A 20,951-nucleotide genomic window follows, 5' to 3' on the forward strand; every position below is an offset into this window, starting at 1 on the left:
GTGCCAGCTTCACTTCCCGGGATCTGACAAGTTCAAAGTTCTGTGCTTAGGGAGATCTTTGATTTATCTTTCTCCTTCTAAGACAGTAGCACAGAATGGAGAGGGTTGCCAGTAGCTTTCAAAACCGATTAGTATTATAGCTCTGTACCTTAAAAGCAAAGAAGTAAGTACCTAACAAAAAAAGAATCAAAGAATACATTTTATGCTTGTATTAGTGAGGAAATAAAATTGCCTAAAAGACCTGAAAAGTTAGCTGCCTCCCTGGTGATGTACATCAGTTTGGGGAAAATCTCACCACAGCACACAGCATCCATGTAAGTAGGGGAGAATAGGGCTGCTGCTCCCTTCCGTGCTCAGAAATCACAGTTCTGTGGTCATCCCGCCTTTCCATATCCCCCAAAAGGTTTAATTTTTTTTTATTATTTTTGAGACACATGAGTTTAATGGCTTAAACAGGAAAAAAAAAAGACAAACCAAAATAAAGAAACAAACCCAAGCTTTCCAAGTTTTCTTCTGTATGACAAAAGGTTCCTAAAATTTAAAGTGTAGAATCTCACATGACTCTATGAACTGTGACTTCACTACCACAATACTTGTGCTAAAATGAAGTTGGAAAAGCAGAGAGATACATACCACTGTCCTTTAGACACAGAGTCCTTTGAGCTCCCAGTACTGCAGAGGTGCTTTGCCTTAAATTTAGCTTCAGCATTTGGGTAGAACTTATAATAACACATTGCTTTCAGCCTTTGCAGTTTGGGAACATCAGACAAACACTCATTTAAACACTGTTCAAGAGCCTTTTAACATCACTGTAATTTCCTATCTATGAACTTTATCTGTTGTTTGAAGGACAAACTGTCTACATCTTTTTTAGCAAAAGGATACAAGCAGAATCTACACATATTTGAAAGATCTCCTAGACCCTTGCAGCACTGGAAATTTTAAAGCCTTGAGCAATTGGAAAGAGGATGACTTGTACTTGACAGATGCTGGCCGCATTGCTTAATATACATTCTGGGAAAATACTCAGATACTCTGGCCATGAAATTGTAATAGCTGGGGATTATCACTAAATGCATTAAAAAAAAAAAAAGAGCAATTGCACATTTTTCTTTATGTACTCAGAAAACTTCAGAGCTTTTTAAAAAGCTTCTCTCACTTCCTCCTCCTTTTCTTCTCTCTTACTCAGAAGCAGTGGTGACTACGTGTGCCTCAGGAAGACTCTGACCACAAACATTACCAGCAACAGTCCTATGGCAATTGGGCACTCTGAAGAGATGAAAGCAGTAAAAAACATTTTACTATCAAACTGGACACCAAGATATTAATGTCTGGACTGTTAACACTCCACGAGTCCCAGGCATTCAGTTAATCCTCCTGCACATGTTGTTTCTAGCAGGTTTGATGTTTGAAAGGTTTTGCCATATGTAGATGGTTGTGTTGAGAGACAGAGCTCAGACTAGACAGCTTTAAGAAAAACCTCCAGGATGGCAATACAGCAAATGATTATTTTTCAGAAATTGTTGTCCTCAGCAAATTACTATAGCTCGTACTGCAAACTCTGCAATCAATGCCCAGGGAACAGGGTGGACCCCCAGAGCTAGCTGCCTTCCAACATACACTGCAGCAAAAGGCAGTACTACAGCACACAGCTTCAGGAAGTGCTACAGCCAGTTGCACCATCCCACTCAAATCCATGGATGCTAGAGACAATACTTGCAATTGGCACTTATTCATAGCTTTTGAAACTGTGGGACTAGAATTTACATGGTTTAGATCAGATTTAAACATGCCTTGGAAGAGCTGTTCCTGCAGACCTCCAAAGATGTACATCACCCTTGTGGACTCAGGAGGCTTACTCATTAATTCAAAAAAATAAATGGCACAAAGGTCGCAATGAGTCAACAAGGAACTTGACAGCAAAAGATCTAGAGTTTAGGAACTAATTAGGCAGACAACTGAGCTACTCCTAGGTGTTAAGACTTATTTCACTATGTCCTGCATTAAATTTTTAGGAAAACAGCCTTTGAAATCAACATATTTTAGAAGATATTATCAATGCTGATTTAAATTTGTGCAGAACCCTGAATTCTGTATTAATAAAACCTAAATACTTAAAAGCCAGCATTTAAATGAGAAAATATTCAGCTCCAGAGTTTTACTCATGCTTAAATCAGTAAAACTTTTTTTCCCCTTATTAGTCAGAATGACTTAAGCAAGTATTTTGTAATCAAAGGTTAAGGCTGCTTTATGGAATTGAAAAAACAATTGTACAAGTTATGTAAGTGCAGCCTGGTATGTGGATTAAAGTAATGCAAAAAATGCATGTATATTAAATGTAACAAAAGAAATTGGGTGGTATTCTAGCAACTGGGGCACAGATACTTCTTCATGTTTGTATTTGAAGATGTGATTGGTAAAAATGATGAAAATACTTAAGGGTAGCTTTGCTATGACTCAGACACATAAAAGAACAGATTATTAGGCAACTTGGATCCAACTAGGGTAACAAGATGGTTTTTAAACTGTAAAATTGTACAATAATAGCTAAAGGTAAACCAAAAGCTTTGATACTTTAAAGCTTGGCAATTTTACTCAATATATTCAAAGGACAATTGTATTGATACAGTACTTTATGTTCTTTCCAAACATTTATGCTTAGTGAGAGTTACCCTAGACCATCTCTGCTTGGAAGAGTCAGATTTCTGACCAGTTTAAAACCACTTGTGGAAATGCATTAAATATTTACCTATTTTCAGAAGGATTTTACTGGTTTTCAGATATTAAATGGACCTGCTTTCTAAATTAACAATTTTACTACTATAACCACCACAATCTCTGAAAAATCCCTGCTGTCAAAAAATCACCTTTTTCAGAGAATGAATGCCTAGAGAGGTAGAGCTTATTTTCAATTAACTATGAGTATCTATTTCAAGATATATCCCTGTTTATATCCCAGTTTTTATACCTAATATAATGTAATTATGTTTTTCAATATACCATAATTTTAAAAAGTCTTCAAAATCCAGAGTTCAAATATTTCAAATGTTTATTAGGAATCACATTCACAGTGTAATACAAATGACATTAAAAGCTACACAAGAAATATACAAAGAATACATTAAACAGGTACCATTCTGTAATGCAAAGAATTCCTGACTCTTAAGCTAGAAGTGTTCTTAACACCTGTTAGCAAGAAATGGAAATCAATCATTGGATAGAGAAATTCCTTCATTATTTAGGGATTTTTTATTAAAAATTCTTGATGCCGGTAAACAGACCATCCATGTTAAAAAAAAAAAAAAAAAATCAACACTGCTCTTTTTCAGCATGTAGAAAAGTTATTTCACTGTTTCAAGCCTAGATTAATTTTCCATTAATCTTCCTGTCCTCCAGCAAAAGGAGTCACAGAAGTCCATTTAGCACTTGGTTTCCAGAGTAGGTTGATAATAAAAAAAATAAGCTATAAACATACACATAATCATGTGTCAGCATGTAACTTTGGAAATATTATATGTAGAAGTTTAGAGACCAAGATAGTCTGGTATATGTACTGCTGATAGAAATCACACAATGACAGCTCTAAAGTACATTATACAATTTCAAAGTACTGTCCATACCAAAATAATACATTTACTGTACATGTCTAGATTACTTCCTGTAAATGTTGACTGATGAGTTGTGCTAGTACGTTAGAGAGCAAAATAAAGGTTTTAGTTCTTTTTACAGCCTCACCTCACACTTAGGAAAAAAAAAAATTTTCCTGGCTGGCTAAGTGCAAGTAACTGATAATTTCTGCTACCAGTTGAATTCTGGTGGTGGCTTGACTTTGTCAAATAAAAACATTTCAAAGAAGTGGCAATTTTCTTGCCTCCAGTATACCAATGGTTTAGTTTATTCAGGAGATATTCTTCCTTATTTAATCTATGTATAACTATAACAAGAGGTCCTAAGGACATATTCTTGAATTTAAACTAAAGGCAAGGATTTGCCCAGTAGCAACAAAATGACACTTCAGAACCTTCCTTGGTCATTACAGAATTATGAATTTCAGAAGAAGAGATTCTTTCATGTGCTAATTTAAAAAAAAAAATAGGGATGTGTTTTTAGCCATCCACTTTGGAGCTCCAGAGCTGTGAAACTCATGAGTCAAGACTCATCTTCAGTTAAAATTTGCAAGATCTTCCCTTTTGATGGATGACCATAATGAGGAAATTTCTTTAGCACCTCAACACAGCCCCAATCCTTTCAACGAAATGTAAAGGCTATGCAAACTGGAAAGCCATGTTTTAATGATGAAATTTGGTTTTGTGTGTCTGCATTCACAATTGGCTCAAGTATTACAGAGGGCTTGTAAACCTGGACTGAAGCTTTAAGTTCATGTAGAAAAATCAGTTAGGATGTAATATGCAAAAATAAAATCATGCGTTCAATACGCATATAGTTTTGCATTCTAATAGCATTATTTAGCAATAAGCATTATTACTGAACACTATTCAAATGCATCTCACAAAATACTGGCAGCACTTCTTCAGTCTGTCTTTAGAATTAATACAAAATAAATCCTATGGCAGTGTGTAGCACTTTACAGCACTTCCTATGTTACTTCTGCATGTAAAAGCCTTCTCCTGGGGTCTAGCAAGGAAGAGGGGGTTTTTAATGCCATCAGAGTCCTTCTCTGACTACTGGCTATGTCCCTTCTAGCAAACAATAATATGCCAGAGGTTTATTGCTCAAGTGCAAAGAAACCTCAAATATGTGTGAGCTGGCAATGCCAGAGGTAGCTGTATCGCCAAAGAACCCGAGCAGACCTTAGAGTAGCTTCAGCAGTGCACTCATGCTCAGGATTCACCTCAAAGCAGAAAAGCCTGGAAGTGCTCATTTACCAGAATGCTGTTGTGACAACTCACCACAAATGCTGCTGCAAACAACTTTATTCAAAAAGCATGCTGAAGCAGAGTAAGCCAAAGTCACAAACCGCTTTTGAAAGCGTGCTACAAGGACAATTCATTTCAGACTAAGCTTTCAGAAAAAGTCAATGACAGCTTCCTTCCTGGACCCCCAGTGAAGACAAATTTGCATGTGGGAAAATTTTGAAGGGCAAATTTCACATAAATACTTTCACACTTTCTTAACAATGTGTCTGAGTGAAAGATAACAATTACTATTGCATCGAACTTGGATCAGCATTGCACTTTAAAAATATGTTTAACCATTAGATGTTGTCAAGAAACATTCAAGTGTCAATAGATGTTTAGAAATCACTGTAAAAAAGTTGGTAGAAAAGCTCAATTGTTTCTGAAGTTAAACTTAAGTTTCAAACACAATGCACATGGATAGCTATTCAGTTTACTCCAGCTGAGATAATATGGTATTAAAAACCACCAGAGGCATTATAAAAGGGATATATGAGAAATACAAAACTAAATGACAAAACTACTGTGATATTGAAGCCAAGTGACGTCCAAGTGCTAAGACAAACCGTACGTGAGCACCTTCATGCTGCACTTCACATTCCCATCTGCATGTCAGCAAAATTGTAGAAATTGTCTACATCTTGAGATGCTGATGCTTTGCTTTCCGACACAAAAACCTGTTTTGTTAAACAAGAAAATAGTTATGCATCAGTAAAAGCAGTCGTGCTCATTTGGAACCGGTAATGTTTATTTTTAGTTTTGCATTTTATGAGAGACGCAACTCTGTTGGTTCCCGCTGCACAACAGAACACATCCTAGTATTCTCTCAGCCCTGATGCATCCACCATTTGTTATCATCACCCTTTCCTAGCACTCATGCTGGCTGCATTAACCCTTGCCTTCAGGATCAGGAGCTTGGGCCTTCATTATTCAGAGGTCACAGCTTCAGTTATTGTCTATTTAGATATATTTTGATTGGCAAAATCAACTCTCTCCAGGAGAATGGGGGAAAAATAAATACACAAAATCCTTAGACTACTACTTTCCTTTAACAGAAAGGGAGAGTTTCTAAGACAGATTTCCTTGTGTTATATTACCCTCAAAATATCTTCATTGCTTCTCCAGCAGATGACTATTTTTTAAAAAAGTAACTTCAATTACTTTTGCATTTTTCAAAATTTCAGTGTGTGTTAAAGTCCAAACTCCAGGACAGTCATCTTTGACAGCTTTCAGCAGATCAGCAACAATTGTCTTAGGTACTATCCAAACAGTTGAGTGTAAACTGAGGACATTGTGGCTGTCCACCCTCTCAACATACAAGCAATAGCCTCAATCAAAAAATTAAATGGGATTACTTATTACAAGATGACTGTTTTCCAGAAACTGGGCAGCCTAGTCGCAAGTAAGTCTTTTGAAAGGAACTGAAAGACAGCAAGGAGCTGCATGGATGCTATGTCTCAAAGACATTTTAGTCATCTTTGAACAGCTGCCTGAGAGCCAAGGGTTGGTCAATCTCTTGTTATCAGGAGTGCTCTAAATGTTTCCATAAACTTTCTCAAAACCATTGCCATTTAGAGAAATGGAACAGCAAGGAAAGAGGAGGTGTGGTGCAAGGAAGCTAAACTGAAAAAAGCTGACAGAAGAAAAAAAAAACACTGTCTTTGAAGGATGGCATTCTGTGGTATCCTACACAGCAAAAGTAAACATGGAAAAAAGTTGAAATCCCACCATATTATCTTTGTTGTGGTTTAATAGGCAGGACACCACAAAGTTAAGTGACTAAATCCAAGACTTGAAGTGGAACTTTTTTGTACTACATTTATAGGACTTGATTTTGTGTTATGTGAAATAACAGTTTTAAGTGAAAATCTTGTATTATCCAGTGGATATGGGGATTCAGAACTCTCTTTCCTAGGACAATTTTCTTGCCAGCAAAAAGTAACTCATGTTTTGAGCACAAAAAGCCAAAACAACAACAAAAGGATATTCCAATTTTACTACCCATGAACCTAAAAAAATGCGTAGCATGTCAACACTATATCTTGACCATGAAATAGCTCAGACATTCTGTAATATTTTCTGAGAATAAAGCAATACACCAGCTTACCTTGGTCCCACTAAAAACTTCATTTACAGTGCTTCGACATTGTTCCACAGCACCATCTCCATTGAATTCCAAAGCAACCACTGGACCTAGAAAATAGTTTCATCTAAAATCAATAATAATTTTAAGCTTGGCATTGAAACAGTAGATGTCTCAACCCATAGGGAATTGTGAAGCTTGCAACAAGCATTTTATTTTTTTTGCTTGAACAGTCCCATAACGGCAGATAAAGAATTAAAAATACTTAAACATGTTACCAAAAAAAGTACCATGTTATCTGCAATTCCATGCCTTTTTTTTTTTTTTTTTTTTTTTTTTAGATATTTGGGCAGGATTCCAGTTTTACTTCTTGAAAGGCAGCAATAGCACAAAAATGCTAAGGAGTGCAAGGCATCATGGAAGTGAGTCAGACTATACTGCTCAAATAGTGAGGCGTTTCACAGACATCTGGAGTGGGACTGAGTCATTCAAGCATTTTTCCTTCAGTCCCAAGACAGTGAATTGCCTGATTTTTAGACTTGTTCTCACCCACTATTTGCAGATCTGCTTTCTCTGGTTTCATTCTGAACACAGTATTTCCTCCCTCCTGACTGTAATATAGCCCATAAGCTGGACTATCATTTTACAAGTGCAATGACTTTGGTCCTATTCTTGCAATGAGCATCACAGACCTCTCATGTCACCATGAAAAAACTTACTTGTTGCTACTAAGTTTGGGAATGTGCAGTGAAATTTAGCATCTAACAGATAACAAGATGTCAGTACTTCTGAAAGAAGAGACAAAACCCAACTTCAGTCATATCAATAGAAAGACTTCTGAAATACTGACAGTATACCAGTTGTCAACAAGAATTTTAAACACTTGTCTGCTTTAGGTACACCTATATTGATTTGCCTAAATAATTTATCCAGAAACACTGAACAGCTCAGTGGTTGAGCTAGCACTGGTGATAAGTCAGGAGTAGTCTAAAAGCATGAGCTTTTTTTGACCATTCCAGGCAGACCTGCATGTGCCACTGCTCCTGAGCTATGCGGTTGGACCACTAGAGGGGGAACAGAAACACAAAATATATGTGAAATAACTCATTTTTGATGCCTTCAGGAGTTTTGGCTGGTTTAGGGCCTCACTGAGGCTTCCAAAACTCATCACAACAGGTTTTACAGCATGCCCTTGAAATAAAAATTTGTCCTTCATTCCTCTTTCTTCTCCAGAACTCTCTAGTGACAGAATTCTATATCAAGAGGAGAAAGAAATCACAAACCTTTTTCCAGCAATGGAATGAATTCTAATGCACTCTGCTGGAAAACTCTGTGAGCATCCTCTGCCTTCATTAAAACTTCTTTAGTCTGTACCAGCTGAAAGCCTTTGCTAGTCATCTGTTAACAGAGGAAGAATTCATGTTAAAAATGCTTCTAAGGCAGAGTTCAACTTGAGTATCCAGACTACAGTGTAATAGACCCATTTTTCCCATACACATTACGTCTCAGAGCAAAGGGACTCTTTTTGCTCTTTTCAGAGATCATTTGCTTTTTCTACACTTCTGTTTATTTTCATTCCATTCATCCAGATTTTCTCCTCTGCCCTATTGCACCTAGAGGAATAAATGGGAATGTTTTTGTTTTATATATTAGGGCCCAGGGTTATGTGTTTTTCCCCACAATCCCTCACAAGCAGAAACTAATGGGAGTTAAAAGCATTCAGCATATGGAAAGAAACAGTCAGTTCTCTTTAGTCTGCAATAGTTCAGTCAAGCATTAGCTCAAACTCTCATCTATCCACTGCTAAGTTTTCAGTTTTGGAACAAGAGTTAACAACATTTGAAAACACACGTATACATCCCACCCCCTCATTTTTACTCCAAATCTAATATGAAACTAAAAGCATGTGGGAAAGGAGCAAATACATTTTTACTTCCAAAACATCCACTAATCTACAGAGCAGCTAGATTTCCACAGAAGCTCACTAACTAGTCCTTTAGCATCTTCTTAACTCTAAATTCTAAATAACTACTAACAGAGGAGAACACATTTATTACCCTCCTCCTGTAACTATTCTTTTGTCAGAAAATAAACCACCTGAAAGTATCATTATCTGCCTTCACTCAAGTAACTCAGTAGCTCAGACCCATAAAAGTCCAGCTGGGCAGTGAGGAGGCAAGGAGACATCCTACAGCTTTCTTTCCTTGCAATAAAAACCCAAGGGAAAGAGCTCCACCAGATGTTTAGCTGATCATACAACAACACTGTGATCAGCAGCTTTTGCAGATACCACTCTCAGATGCTGTAGCCCATGGTTACTGGCTCTGCCCTGTGACATTTTAACACTTTTTTTTTTTTAAGACTCTCTGTTAGTACTGTAAAAACTTTGAGGACAGACTTCTGTTAGCTGAGACTTTTAGGACAAGCTAACAAGTTAATTGGTTACATCTTTCTCACAAGCATTGTCAATCACTTACTCTATATTTGACCAAGTTCATCAAATCAAATACACATTTTCTTCAGAACATCGCTTTGCTGTGCCATGATGGAAAAATACACCAGAACTGTTAGAGCATAGATGTGCCACTCACAGGATGTCAATTGTAAAGAACTGACTGATCAAATGAGATTCGGTCTCTTACCTTGCTTTAAAGTTTTAAACAATGCAGTTGACCAGTATGGTCAGTAGACAAACACAGCCTGAAGGCTGAATTCTCCCTTCAGGGAGAATATAGAGGCTGTCCACAGGAACGTTGAATTAGGAATTGAAAAACCTGAATGAAGACAAAGGTTGCTTACCTCATCAATTAACTTCCTGGCATTTGCAGTTGTGTAGTCACCAGCAAAAAACACGGCCAAACACGATTCATCGCTGTTCTTCTGTCTCCGCCCTCGAGTTATGGGTATTATGCTCTTTGTAGCATCAGTAGAAACCCTGACAGCTTTCAGCTCCTCAGAGCTGGGCAAAGGAACATAATCTTGGACTACAGCAGTTTCAGGCAAAAGGCCCCAGTTATTTTCTCCAGACACAGGGGTAAAGTCATGGATGTTGCTCCACGTGTTATTGAAGATACTCAGACCAGCATCTTTAAATTGTGAAGCAAGCTCGGGATAATAGTACTGGAAACATCCAAATTTCATACCTGTGGAGGACTCGATAATGGGCTGGGTGGCACAGCACAAGAACACCTCCAGCTTTCTGCAGTCCCGAGTGCGGAACTGTTGGCAGGCAACCACACATTTACAATCTTTGCAGTCACGGAAAAACACACTGCCTTTTATTGGTCCTAAAAAGATTTGGCAATTTACACAGTCATCAATCGTGATTGTAGCAGAATGGTCAAATATGTAGATTTTACAGTTTTCACAGTCCTGAATGACAAATTGTTGCCCTGCTACTTTTCCAGGCAGTCGACCCACAGTTTCATTCTTCAGTCCGGAAAAAGTGTAATCTTTGGGGTCAATCTGAGGGAGGGATAAAATAAAAAAAAAAGGTTAAAGTCTTCAAATGCAGAGAATATTATAATGTTAAATGCCCATTGACTTGCACTGATTGAAGTACCACTGAATTGTACAGGATAAACTGCCACAAGGGTCTTCAATGAGTGATGAAAGATCAGAAGCAACTCTTTCAGCTAAACTACTGGAATACACAATATTGAGATACAACTAAGAAGTGGAACTGCACTTCTGATAATCTCCAGGGGAATAAAAAAAAAGCAACTCAGTTTGTCCTTTAATAAAGAAAGGGGCAAGGGGAGCTAGTTTTAACTGTAGACTCTGAACAGTTTTAACAAGGATGATGGTTCTGGGGAGAGTAGTAACAAATAAATTGTCCAACATACGGACAGATTCATGAAGCTGGAGATACACAGTACTTCCTTTTTGAGTAGCTTTCTTGGTCATATTTTACCTCAACACATTGCAAGGAAACCTTGTTGCTGTCAAATGGTATCTTCTCTATTATGTTTGCAAACTACAGAGAGCTCATTAATGTGTGCCACAGCATTACCTCGTGCTAACAATGACAAGATTTTTGTGCTAACAAAACATAAAAGATTGCTTTAGCTATGTCCAAAAAGCAAAAACTGGCAGGGGTGATAACAGGGGGCATGTTTGCAGATCTCCTCCACACTCCAGCATCCCTCTGGCTGGGGCAGAACATTTGAGGGAGGCTGTGGCTTTCCCTGGGACTCTCCTTTAGGGAGCAGCAAGTCACAAGACACACAGCACCTGGGATGGATGCAATACAGGTGGAAAGCATGAATAATACAGCCCATGCTGTCCTGAAACCAAAGGAATCTGAGCTGGCTTATTTCTAGATATAAGTCAAGCCCATCTACAATTCCTGGAGCAAATTCTACTCTGCTCTCTTGTGAAAGCTCATTAAAATAGCACTTAGAAGTGTACAAGGGAATGACTAACACAAGACCACTTCACCAACCTGCTATCTGATTATCAGCCTTGAGGCTCCTAAACTTTGCTGTACCATAATCAGTTATCATGCACTACCACAGTTTTGATGTAGTTCAATTTCTAGAAAAACTTCTTCCTAGCATGTCAAACATCAACACAATATTTAGAGACCAGTAAAAGGCATAAACCAGAAAGGGCTAGCACCAGACATTCATTAAACCAGCCTTGGTAGCTTTTGACTGGAACAGCCAAAGGAAGCTAAAAATCTCTGCCAGCTGATAAAATGTATTTTGTTCTATGCAACAGATACCACCTTCAGACAGGAAAGGAGGTTTGCAGCTGATGAATCTTCCAAATAAAATGCAAGTTGAGACAATGAAGATGGCTTCTTAGAACTCTCTCCTCAATCATACTTAATACCACAGTATACCTCCAGCAAAGTGTTGCTGGAAGTGTTATAAATAAAATTGGGGGACTCAAAAGACAAGGGACACCTTATGGAGACTCAGTCACACAATATGCTTTGGATTCAAAGTCTCCAAGGTCTTTAGTCTCAAGTAATGTTACATATTTGTTCCATATGCAAGTTATTTATCCTCATATTCTCTCTTACTTGAGAACACAAATATTAAAATTGCTTTTGGACATATTCTTCCTAGGACATTTATATATATTTGTGTATATCTGTATGTCGGGTGTTTTTGTTTTTTTTTTTTTTTTTTCTTAATAACCACGGGAGAGACTCACTACTTTCAAAAGGGGCACAGAGGAACAATTACTTCTCTTAGGAATGAGAAGTTCAGTGTTTCCAGAACTTAGAGCTTTTTTGAAACTTGGAACTAAGCATGTCTTTCTGAATTGCTCTGCTCTACAAAGCCTCTGAAGCAGCACTAGCTCATCCTACCCAGTGGCCTTTGCAAGGACGTGTGAAACTTCACTTTGCAATTTTATTTAGGCCTAGGTGAAAAACACTGGTTAGTCAGCAACCTCACAGCTTATAGACATTTTCAAATGAGAGTTTTTGAGTAAGAACAGTAGTCAAGTTAAAGATAAAAGTTTGACTTATTATCAGATTCAGGAGCTCCTCTTTATTTACCTTTTTTCCAGAACTAGGAGTTCCACCCTGACACAGCTTTTACTTCTCAATTTGTTGACCATGCCAAGGAATTTGCACATTTCCTTTGATTTTGCTTTGCAGTTATCCTTTTAAAGACTAAGACTATTTATTAACACTGCAGTACAAACTGGAGGGACTGCATGAAATAGATTTGATACTCTCTCTCCCCACTGGGTTATTTCCCCTGAGAGGAGGGGATATATGACTATAGCTGATATAAATATTCCACTTCTCCTGGGTAAAAGAAACATGCCAGAGAAACAGGCCTGAAGGCAGAACCATGACTTTGAGGATGCATCCAACAGCTCCTTATATGCTCATAGGATTATAGAGTAGTTTAAATTGGAAAAGACCTCTAAGTCCATCAAGTACAGCCATTAACCTGACACTGCCAAGTCCACCACTAAACTAGATACAGCTGCCACATCTACACATCTTTTAAATACCTCCAGGGATGATGACTCAAACTCAGGGGTAGTGATTCCCTGGGATGCCTGTTCCAATTCTTTCCACACAGAAAATTTTCCTAATGTCCAATCTAAGCCTCCACTGGAGCAACCTGGGGTCTTTTCAGCTTGTTCTATCACTCAGTACTTGGGAGAAGAGACCAACCCTGACCTCCAACAGCCTCTTTTCAGGTGAGCAATAAGGTCTTCCCTGAGCCTCCTTTTCTTCCAACAGCCACAGCTCCCTCAGCTCCTTCTCATCAGACTTGTGCTCCAGACCCTTCACCAGCCCCATTGCCCTTCTCTGGACATGCTCCAGAACTTCGGTGTCTTTCCTGAAGTGAGGAATTCAGAACTGAACACAAGATTTGAGGTACAGCCTCAACAGTGCCAAGTACAGGTCATGGCTCTAGTCCTGCTGGCCACTTTTGATGCCAGGAAGCCCTCTGCCTTCTTGGTGCACATTCACCATCTCTGAAGTCTTCAGGTATCATCAACAGGTTAATATTAAATCACTGTAACCACCTTCCTTCCCCTGACAGTGAACACCAACTGCTTCTTGAGCTCTGTCTTGGCAATATAGCAAAAAAAGCAGGCTAGGAAAGCCAAAAGAAACAGAAGAAAGTAACATCTGCAGTCTTGTACAACCACAACCAGGGCTGTATACATTTCTCTGCCTACTCCTCTGGTCTTCCACTGGCTATAAAATCTTCAGCACATGGCAGGTCAGGAAAATTCAACTATTTGATAACTCATCTACTTGTCCTTTGTATTTGGGTAAAGTTTCAAAACACTTTGTCCAAATCCACCCATCTCAACCAGACAGATGCTTTACTCTTCAGCCCTTAACAGGTTTTTTAAATGTCTTTTTTTTTCCCAGGCTGCTATAAGTTCAAAAGGTGACAGTATTCATAGCAGTAGCTTTTAATATTTTCAGCTGAATTTAAAGAGTTCTTAGAGTAGATAAGAGTAGTACATTAATAGATATTGGTGCAGCTCAGGAGATGAAACCTTCTAACTGAAGTGGCTATGCACAGGTTCAGGAATTACTCCATAGAATGACCTAATATAACCAGATGTGATGATGAAAAAGCCAGCCCTTCTTACAGGGTTAATATTTTTCCTTCTCCAAACAGGCATAGAAGCATAATCTTTGGTTCTTAGCAATTACAATGGTGAGAAGTCTGTTACAAAGGGCTAGAGGATAAATTGTAAGGAGCAAGGATTTTAAAGAACAAACAAAAGGAGAGAAGTGAAGGCAAACAAGTTTGTCACAGCTGCTTACAGCTCCAGGACATCCTGTTACAAGTGCAAGATACATTAAGTAGCTTTACTTCCTGCAAACACTTGTCTTGCAAGAAGGTCAGAGGCTATGTGAAAGCTGCACATGACATACATCTCTTCAGCCACCATTATCCAGTTTACTGGCACCAAAACTGGGCAGCTCCCATTTGGAAGAAGACTTGGAAGCACTAGAGCTTCACAGCTTTTAATGTTAACTGTACCTAGAATCATAAAGGATCCCAACATCTTGAAGTGTTTCTGGTATGAGTTCATGTCTTAGCAAGACTTTTTCACAGGATCCATCAGGGAAGGAGTTTCAGTCAAAAGTGATAGATCCCTATAAATATGAGAAGGTACTGACATTCTTACAGTTCTCCTCTAGTTATCTGTGTCTGGGCTGCTGAGCAAACAGTTTGTAAAGTAGTTCTAAACCACTTACACCAAGGTCTTCTCTTTTAAATATAATTCTCAAAAAATCATCCCCTATCTCTCTAAGTCACTGTAGACAGCAGTTCAGAAATTAACTTACAGCTGATGACATACAGAAGTTGGCTGCTGACCCAGTGACATTAAAAGCTGCACCTATAGGGTAGGCACATCAACTTAAGAAGCTTTAAGCACTATTTTTGTCAGCAGGGGAATTAACTTTAGGGAAATAAGAAATAAAAGTGCATTCCCAGGCCTAGACACTTCTGCATATTCATACTTGCATGGGTTTGGTGCCCTCAAGTAATGACTTGCAACATCCTCTGGAGTTTGCTTGTTGAAGTTACTCACCCACTGGCAGATTTCAAGATTCTTGCACAACATGAAAAGGTGGAAAATGTAGTGCAGGTTCCTGTCTCTAGCAAACAGTTTTTCATTTTGGAGCATCTCCAGCATACTGTAACTTTAGAAGTGGCCAATACAACAGTCTGAATGCTCATTTCATTCTATTCTTGGGAATCTTCATGCCTTTCCATAATGCCCATAACATCATAAAACGGTCATTCACATTCAGCAAACCACTGCCAAATATTGCATACAGAAAAAGTGAAAGAAGAGAGGAAGCTACCACAGGCCTGTACTTGATCTAACTGGAGATACTGCTTAATATGAACCTCCTGACTGTTACTCAGTTGATCTGACCACATTTTGAGAAATACAGCAACAGTTCTGGTGCACCGGGAAGCATAAGGGAGATACATTGGATTTAAAGACAAAATAATTAATTGTTTAGAGAAAAAAGTTATTTATATTCAAAAATAAAGTACAAAATGGCTACCTAAACAAGATCTAGACAATTCAAGATACATGAGTCAGCTCAGAGCATTCATGAAAAACCCTCAAACATAAGGTAACTAACAAAATACTAAGATTTAGGCAAAAAGTTAAACTTCTTGAGGTTTTTCAACCATTTAAATACAGCTACACAGAACAATAACAATGATAGGTGCATGTTTCCTATCAACTAAACCAGTTAAGTTGCAAGTCAGTTGACATAAAACAAAACTTTACTTGTTCCTCCTAAAAGTTAAAAAAATAATCTGAGAAGGAGAGTTTCTCTAAACTCTAAATGTCACTATAATCATAATTAATCTAATCCTACTTCTCTGAACATGAGACAAAAGCAAAAAAGATGATGCAGCTATTTGTGTTTCTTCTCCTGTGGAGGTCATGAGTGCAGCTGCCATCACAGACACAAAAGCACCGTCTCCTCTCTGTACATACCCACTTTCAGTCACTGCTGCTAGTCATACAGCGGGAAAGGAAAACAACCCAGGTGGAAAGCTAGCTGAAGAAGGCTGGGAAGGGCTGAGCACCACCAAGTTTCTCTCCCAAACTTGGTCAGAAAGAGACTCTCGTGACAGCCCAAAGACATCAAGAGAATAATAAGTCCTCAGGATGCAATGCAGTACTAACAGACTCTGCAATAAACTGTGCTCTACTTACACTCATGGACTGAGAATCCCAGAGCAGCAGGAAACTGAATACTCATCCTTCTCCTTTCAAGATAATCTGATCCTTTTTTTCTTCTACTGCACCATAAGTAATCTTCACACAGTTCTCTGAACCCATGGCTGAGTAAGCATCACAGAGACTCCAGCAGGTTTACAACGTAATCTAAATTTGATTAAATTTTGCATACCTTAAAACTTTTGGCCTCACTTAATAACGCCACACAGAAATCTGAAAAGGTTCCTCAAATTCATATACTTTCCTTAATTTCGATTTAGCTATCAGCATCTTATAATATTTTCTATTTAGAATTTTCTACCACATGGTCTGTTTTTGGGTCTATTACACAAGAGTTACACGGTCACTGTAATATCATCATATTACTCTTTGTCTGGAACTACACTAGTAGACAGTATCAATACTAATCATCTTTTGCCATGAAAACATGATTAAAATAGGCTCAACTAGCAATTATGTCCTTCAGAAGCTGTAGAAGTAGTTTTGTTAGTGGAACCCCTCAGGTTCCCCCCCCACCCATCCCTAATCACACAAATATGCACACAGGTGTGCCTACATTTTTCTGCCATGTCAGGATGGCATTAGTTTACAGGAAGACAGCTGAAGTGTCTGAGCAGCAAGATGTACTCACCTGGAAGAACATACAGAGCATAGTTTACAAAAACTGCAGACAACTGCCAAACCTGCTTGTGAAACTGAACTACATAACCACAACTGCATCACTGCGTAGGGGAGCCTAAAATTAGAAACACATCCCCAACCCAAATGGTAGAAATAAACATCAAAAGAAAACTTGGCACAGCTGTTGACAGGGTTGAGGTTTTCAGGGTTTAGAATACGATTCAATGCACTTGACCAAAAAGGAGTCTTGATGCCACAAGTTTTCCAACTGACTTCAATTTAACTTTGTGTACAAACACGAACTTGTGAAATAAATAAGTATATGTGAAGCATCAGAAATGAGAAAGCGATAGACAACTGGACAAGGTGTCATACACAACATTTAAAGCTACTACGTTAACACTGACAGGGTGTCACTTAATACAAACTGGGATCAACAAGTTTAGTGCACCAAGTGCTCAGTACTCCTTCACCTAAGATAAGGTGACTCCAGGTGCTTTCCTAGTTTAATGGATTACTCTTACATCCAAAAAAACCCAATGAAAAATAAGGCTGCAAAGAGCAAGGGAAATGAACTCAGACATTAAACAGCCATGCTTAGGCTGTACAGTACAAAAATAAGCAGCTGATTTGATGGTTTACACAGTTCACTAGCACAGCCCAAACTCACTGATTCTTCTGGTTTCTAAGAACTCAGACATTAAACAGCCATGCTTAGGGTGTACAGTACAAAAATAAGCAGCTGATTTGATGGTTTACACAGTTCACTAGCACAGCCCAAACTCACTGATTCTTCTGGTTTCTAAGAACTCAGACATTAAACAGCCATGCTTAGGCTGTACAGTACAAAAATAAGCAGTTGATTTGATGGTTTACACAGTTCACTAGCACAGCCCAAACTCACTGATTCTTCTGGTTTCTAAGAGTCTTTTACAAAAAAAGAGGAAGTTTTACATGCAATACATGACCGTGTTTTTTTTTTCACTCCACAGAGATAGATTGTTGGTGCTGTAACAGTTTCATATGTTAGCTTGAGCCTACTTCCAGCAAGTTAACAACAACCATTTCCTTAGTAACAAGGCCGGCTATTCTCTGAATCAAGTCTTTCTATAGCCTAACTTTCCTTCTTTTAGTTTTCAAAGTTCACTGTGTATAAGTAGATGGGGTAAAAATTCTCATACCTGTTGAGCTTAAGCTGGTAAATTTGCTCTTAAACTAAAAAATAGGATTCCAAAGGCTGATTTAGTAATTTACTTTTAGATAAAGTTTTGTTCTGTCACTAAAATTCTTCACTACAGCCCCTCCCACTGTGAGAGTAGTCTCCGTACAAGTGACAGGCTGTTATCCTCTCTTTCTCTGTCTGCTCCCAAAATATCCGCTATCCAGTCAAAGCAATAAGCCCAACACAGATTGCTCATCTTTATCCTCACGGAACCAATTCCTCCAGGCCACGCACACACTCTCTAGCTCATCCCCATCTAAGCTTGTCTTAATCTACTTGGAAGACTTCAGGGACACCCTAGAGCACCTGGCCAAGTTTAAAAAACAAGCAAACTAAACATTCTAATAAGTTCACACATTTTCTTTTCCGTACTTGTAAAATATGGCCTGAAGGTTTGAGGATTTTATTTGTTGAAACCACATTAATTACATCTTTCTCCTGCCCAGTTTCTGCTTCCCCCACCCGAAGGCAGCTGGAGAGGAGAGGAAGAGAGGCCTAGTAGGGCTACAATGTCATTATGTATTTAGGAAGTGAAACATGAAATGAGGCTGGGAAGAAATACATTTTATCCAGCATTTATTTAAATGCTTTCCCGCTTGAGTCTTCATGACTGCCTCAGGGAGCTCCGGAAACAGCATGGGAAAGGATTTGACCTCCTCTGTCTTTTAAGGGGTTAATAAGCTAGTTCTACTTCCTCAAAAAAAAAAAAAAACAAAATAAAACAAAACAAAACAAAAACCACAAAAAAACACCACCTCCACCCCAAAGCCTTAAAACAACGCAACCAAACCAGCAGCGCAAACACCGAAGCAGGAAGAATCACTGCAGACATTCAGGACACACGGTACGAGTTTTATGCCTCCGCTCCAATCCAGGTGCGGGGACTCGCCCGGGCACAAGCAGCTCCCCAGCCATTAATCCCGGTTTTCTCGAGTGAAGCACGCACCCAGGGGACTCTGCGCTGTATCAGGAATCCCGACGGCAGGCAGACACCCGTGGGAGCCGTCACAGCCAAGCTGCCTGCTCACTGGGCGCTGTCCCACCGGGAGGCAGCGCCAGCCCCCTCCGGAGCAGCCCCGCACCGGGGACCGATGCTCGCACCGCCGGCAGCCGCGTTATCCAGCGCGCCGCCCTCTCCGCTTACACAATTTGAGACCGCCTGGTAAAATCCTTAGGCTAAACACTTTAGAGTTGTTTAAATAAACGCACTGAACTGCACGGACCTAGGCGTAACAGCGGGACGGGGGAAGGCGTGCTCCCTGCCGGAGCACGCACCCCGCCGCAAAGCCCTGACGGCAGGAGAGAGCGCGACGCTGCCCACTGAGAGAGGCGATAGCCCCAGCCCCAGCTCCATCTCCAGCCCCAGCTCCAGCCCCAGCTCCAGCTCCAGCCCCAGCTCCAGCTCCAGCTCCAGCCCCAGCTCCAGCTCCAGCTCCAGCCCCAGCTCCATCTCCAGCCCCAGCTCCATCTCCAGCCCCAGCTCCATCTCCAGCCCCAGCCCCAGCTCCAGCTCCAACCCCAGCCCCAGCTCCAGCTCCAACCCCAGCCCCAGCTCCAGCTCCAGCCCCAGCCCCAGCTCCATCTCCAGCCCCAGCTCCAGCCCCAGCTCCAGCCCCAGCCCCAGCTCCAGCCCCAGCCCCATCTCCAGCTCCAGCCCCAGCTCCAGCCCCAACCCCAGCTCCATCTCCAACCCCAGCCCCAGCTCCAGCTCCAGCCCCAGCTCCAGCCCCAGCCCCAGCCCCAGCCCCAGCCCCAGCTCCAGCTCCAGCCCCAGCTCCAGCTCCAGCTCCAGCTCCAGCCCCAGCTCCAGCTCCAGCTCCAGCCCCAGCTCCAGCTCCAGCCCCAGCCCCAGCTCCAGCCCCAGCTCCAGCTCCAACCCCAGCCCCAGCCCCAGCCCCAGCCGCCGGGGCGGTACCTTGGCTCGCAGGTCCCAGCTGTACTGCGGCGCCTTCTGCTCGCCGGTGCCCGCGTCCTGCCCGGCTCCCGCTTGCTGCTGCAGCGGCAGCTGGCCGTCCTGGGCCGGCTTCCTGCGGCGGGAGAAGAAGCACCCCATGGCGCTGCTGCTGCTGCCGCCGCCGCCCGGCGGGGAGAGGCTGGCAGCGGGGAAGGGCTCGCCAGCGCCGCGCCGCCCCGCCCCGCCGGCTTCCGGTTTTCTCCCGTCTCCCGTAGCGACCGCGACATTTCCCCCCGCCTTTCCCTTCCCCTTCCCCGCCCCGTCCCGCTCCAGCCATCGCCTCCGGCCGGCGGAGGCGCCTGGACGGGGCGGTGCCGCACCGCGGGCGTGGCGCCGCCGCGGGGCTGGGGCAAGCGGGACAGCGCGGCTCCTCAATGATCGCCATCGCTCCCCGCCCCGGGGAGGGCTCCCTCCCGCCCGCCCCGCGGGAGCGGCTCGGAAGAGGCGGCGGCTGCCCGTGAACCCAGCGCTCTACCGAGGTGGAACCCGCCCGGAGCCATGCGCGGGTTCAGCTGTGGAAGTCGGAGGCAAAGCGCCCTGTACGGGGTGTAAACACAAACCGGCTAATCCTGCATCGCGTCCTTTTCCCACGGACACACCGGCGCGGTCCCCTCGGGACGCGTGCCACCGCCGTGCTCGCCTCCCTGGAAGCGAGCCCCAGAAGACCCGGCTTCTTGCAAGAGCAGCAGAAGCAGCAAGTGGCGGCATGAGAACCCGCAGCGTTCTGCTGCTTTGTGTCTCCCTTTGCAAATAGTCGGGCTTCCTATGTTGGGTTGTCGTTTGTGAGTTTGTTGTTTGGCTTGTTTTCTTTGGCTGTGTTTGCTTGTTTGTTTGTTTTACCCAGGGGAAAAAACCCACACTCTTTTTATCAGACTATCTGACCAGTCAAAAACTTTTTTCCCGGGATTTTACAGATTCGGGTTCCGTGGTTGAGGT

The 20,951-nt window shown here is 41.3% G+C and overlaps 1 protein-coding gene across 1 annotated transcript; it reads right to left on the reverse strand.

The window, feature by feature from the left end:
- Nucleotides 1–3,031: 3,031 nt before the first annotated feature.
- Nucleotides 3,032–20,208, reverse strand: RP2 (RP2 activator of ARL3 GTPase). Its single transcript, XM_068182649.1, has 5 exons — nt 19,977–20,208; nt 9,799–10,464; nt 8,283–8,397; nt 7,024–7,109; nt 3,032–5,593 (listed from the first exon to the last, which is right to left on the reverse strand). The coding sequence occupies exons 1-5, from the start codon at nt 20,112–20,114 to the stop codon at nt 5,510–5,512; spliced, it is 1,089 nt and encodes a 362-aa protein (XP_068038750.1). The 5' UTR covers nt 20,115–20,208; the 3' UTR covers nt 3,032–5,509.
- Between the last annotated feature and the right edge of the window lie 743 nt (nt 20,209–20,951).

The sequence above is a fragment of the Anomalospiza imberbis genome, chromosome 2 (genome assembly GCF_031753505.1).
Source record: "Anomalospiza imberbis isolate Cuckoo-Finch-1a 21T00152 chromosome 2, ASM3175350v1, whole genome shotgun sequence".
NCBI lineage: Eukaryota > Metazoa > Chordata > Aves > Passeriformes > Viduidae > Anomalospiza > Anomalospiza imberbis.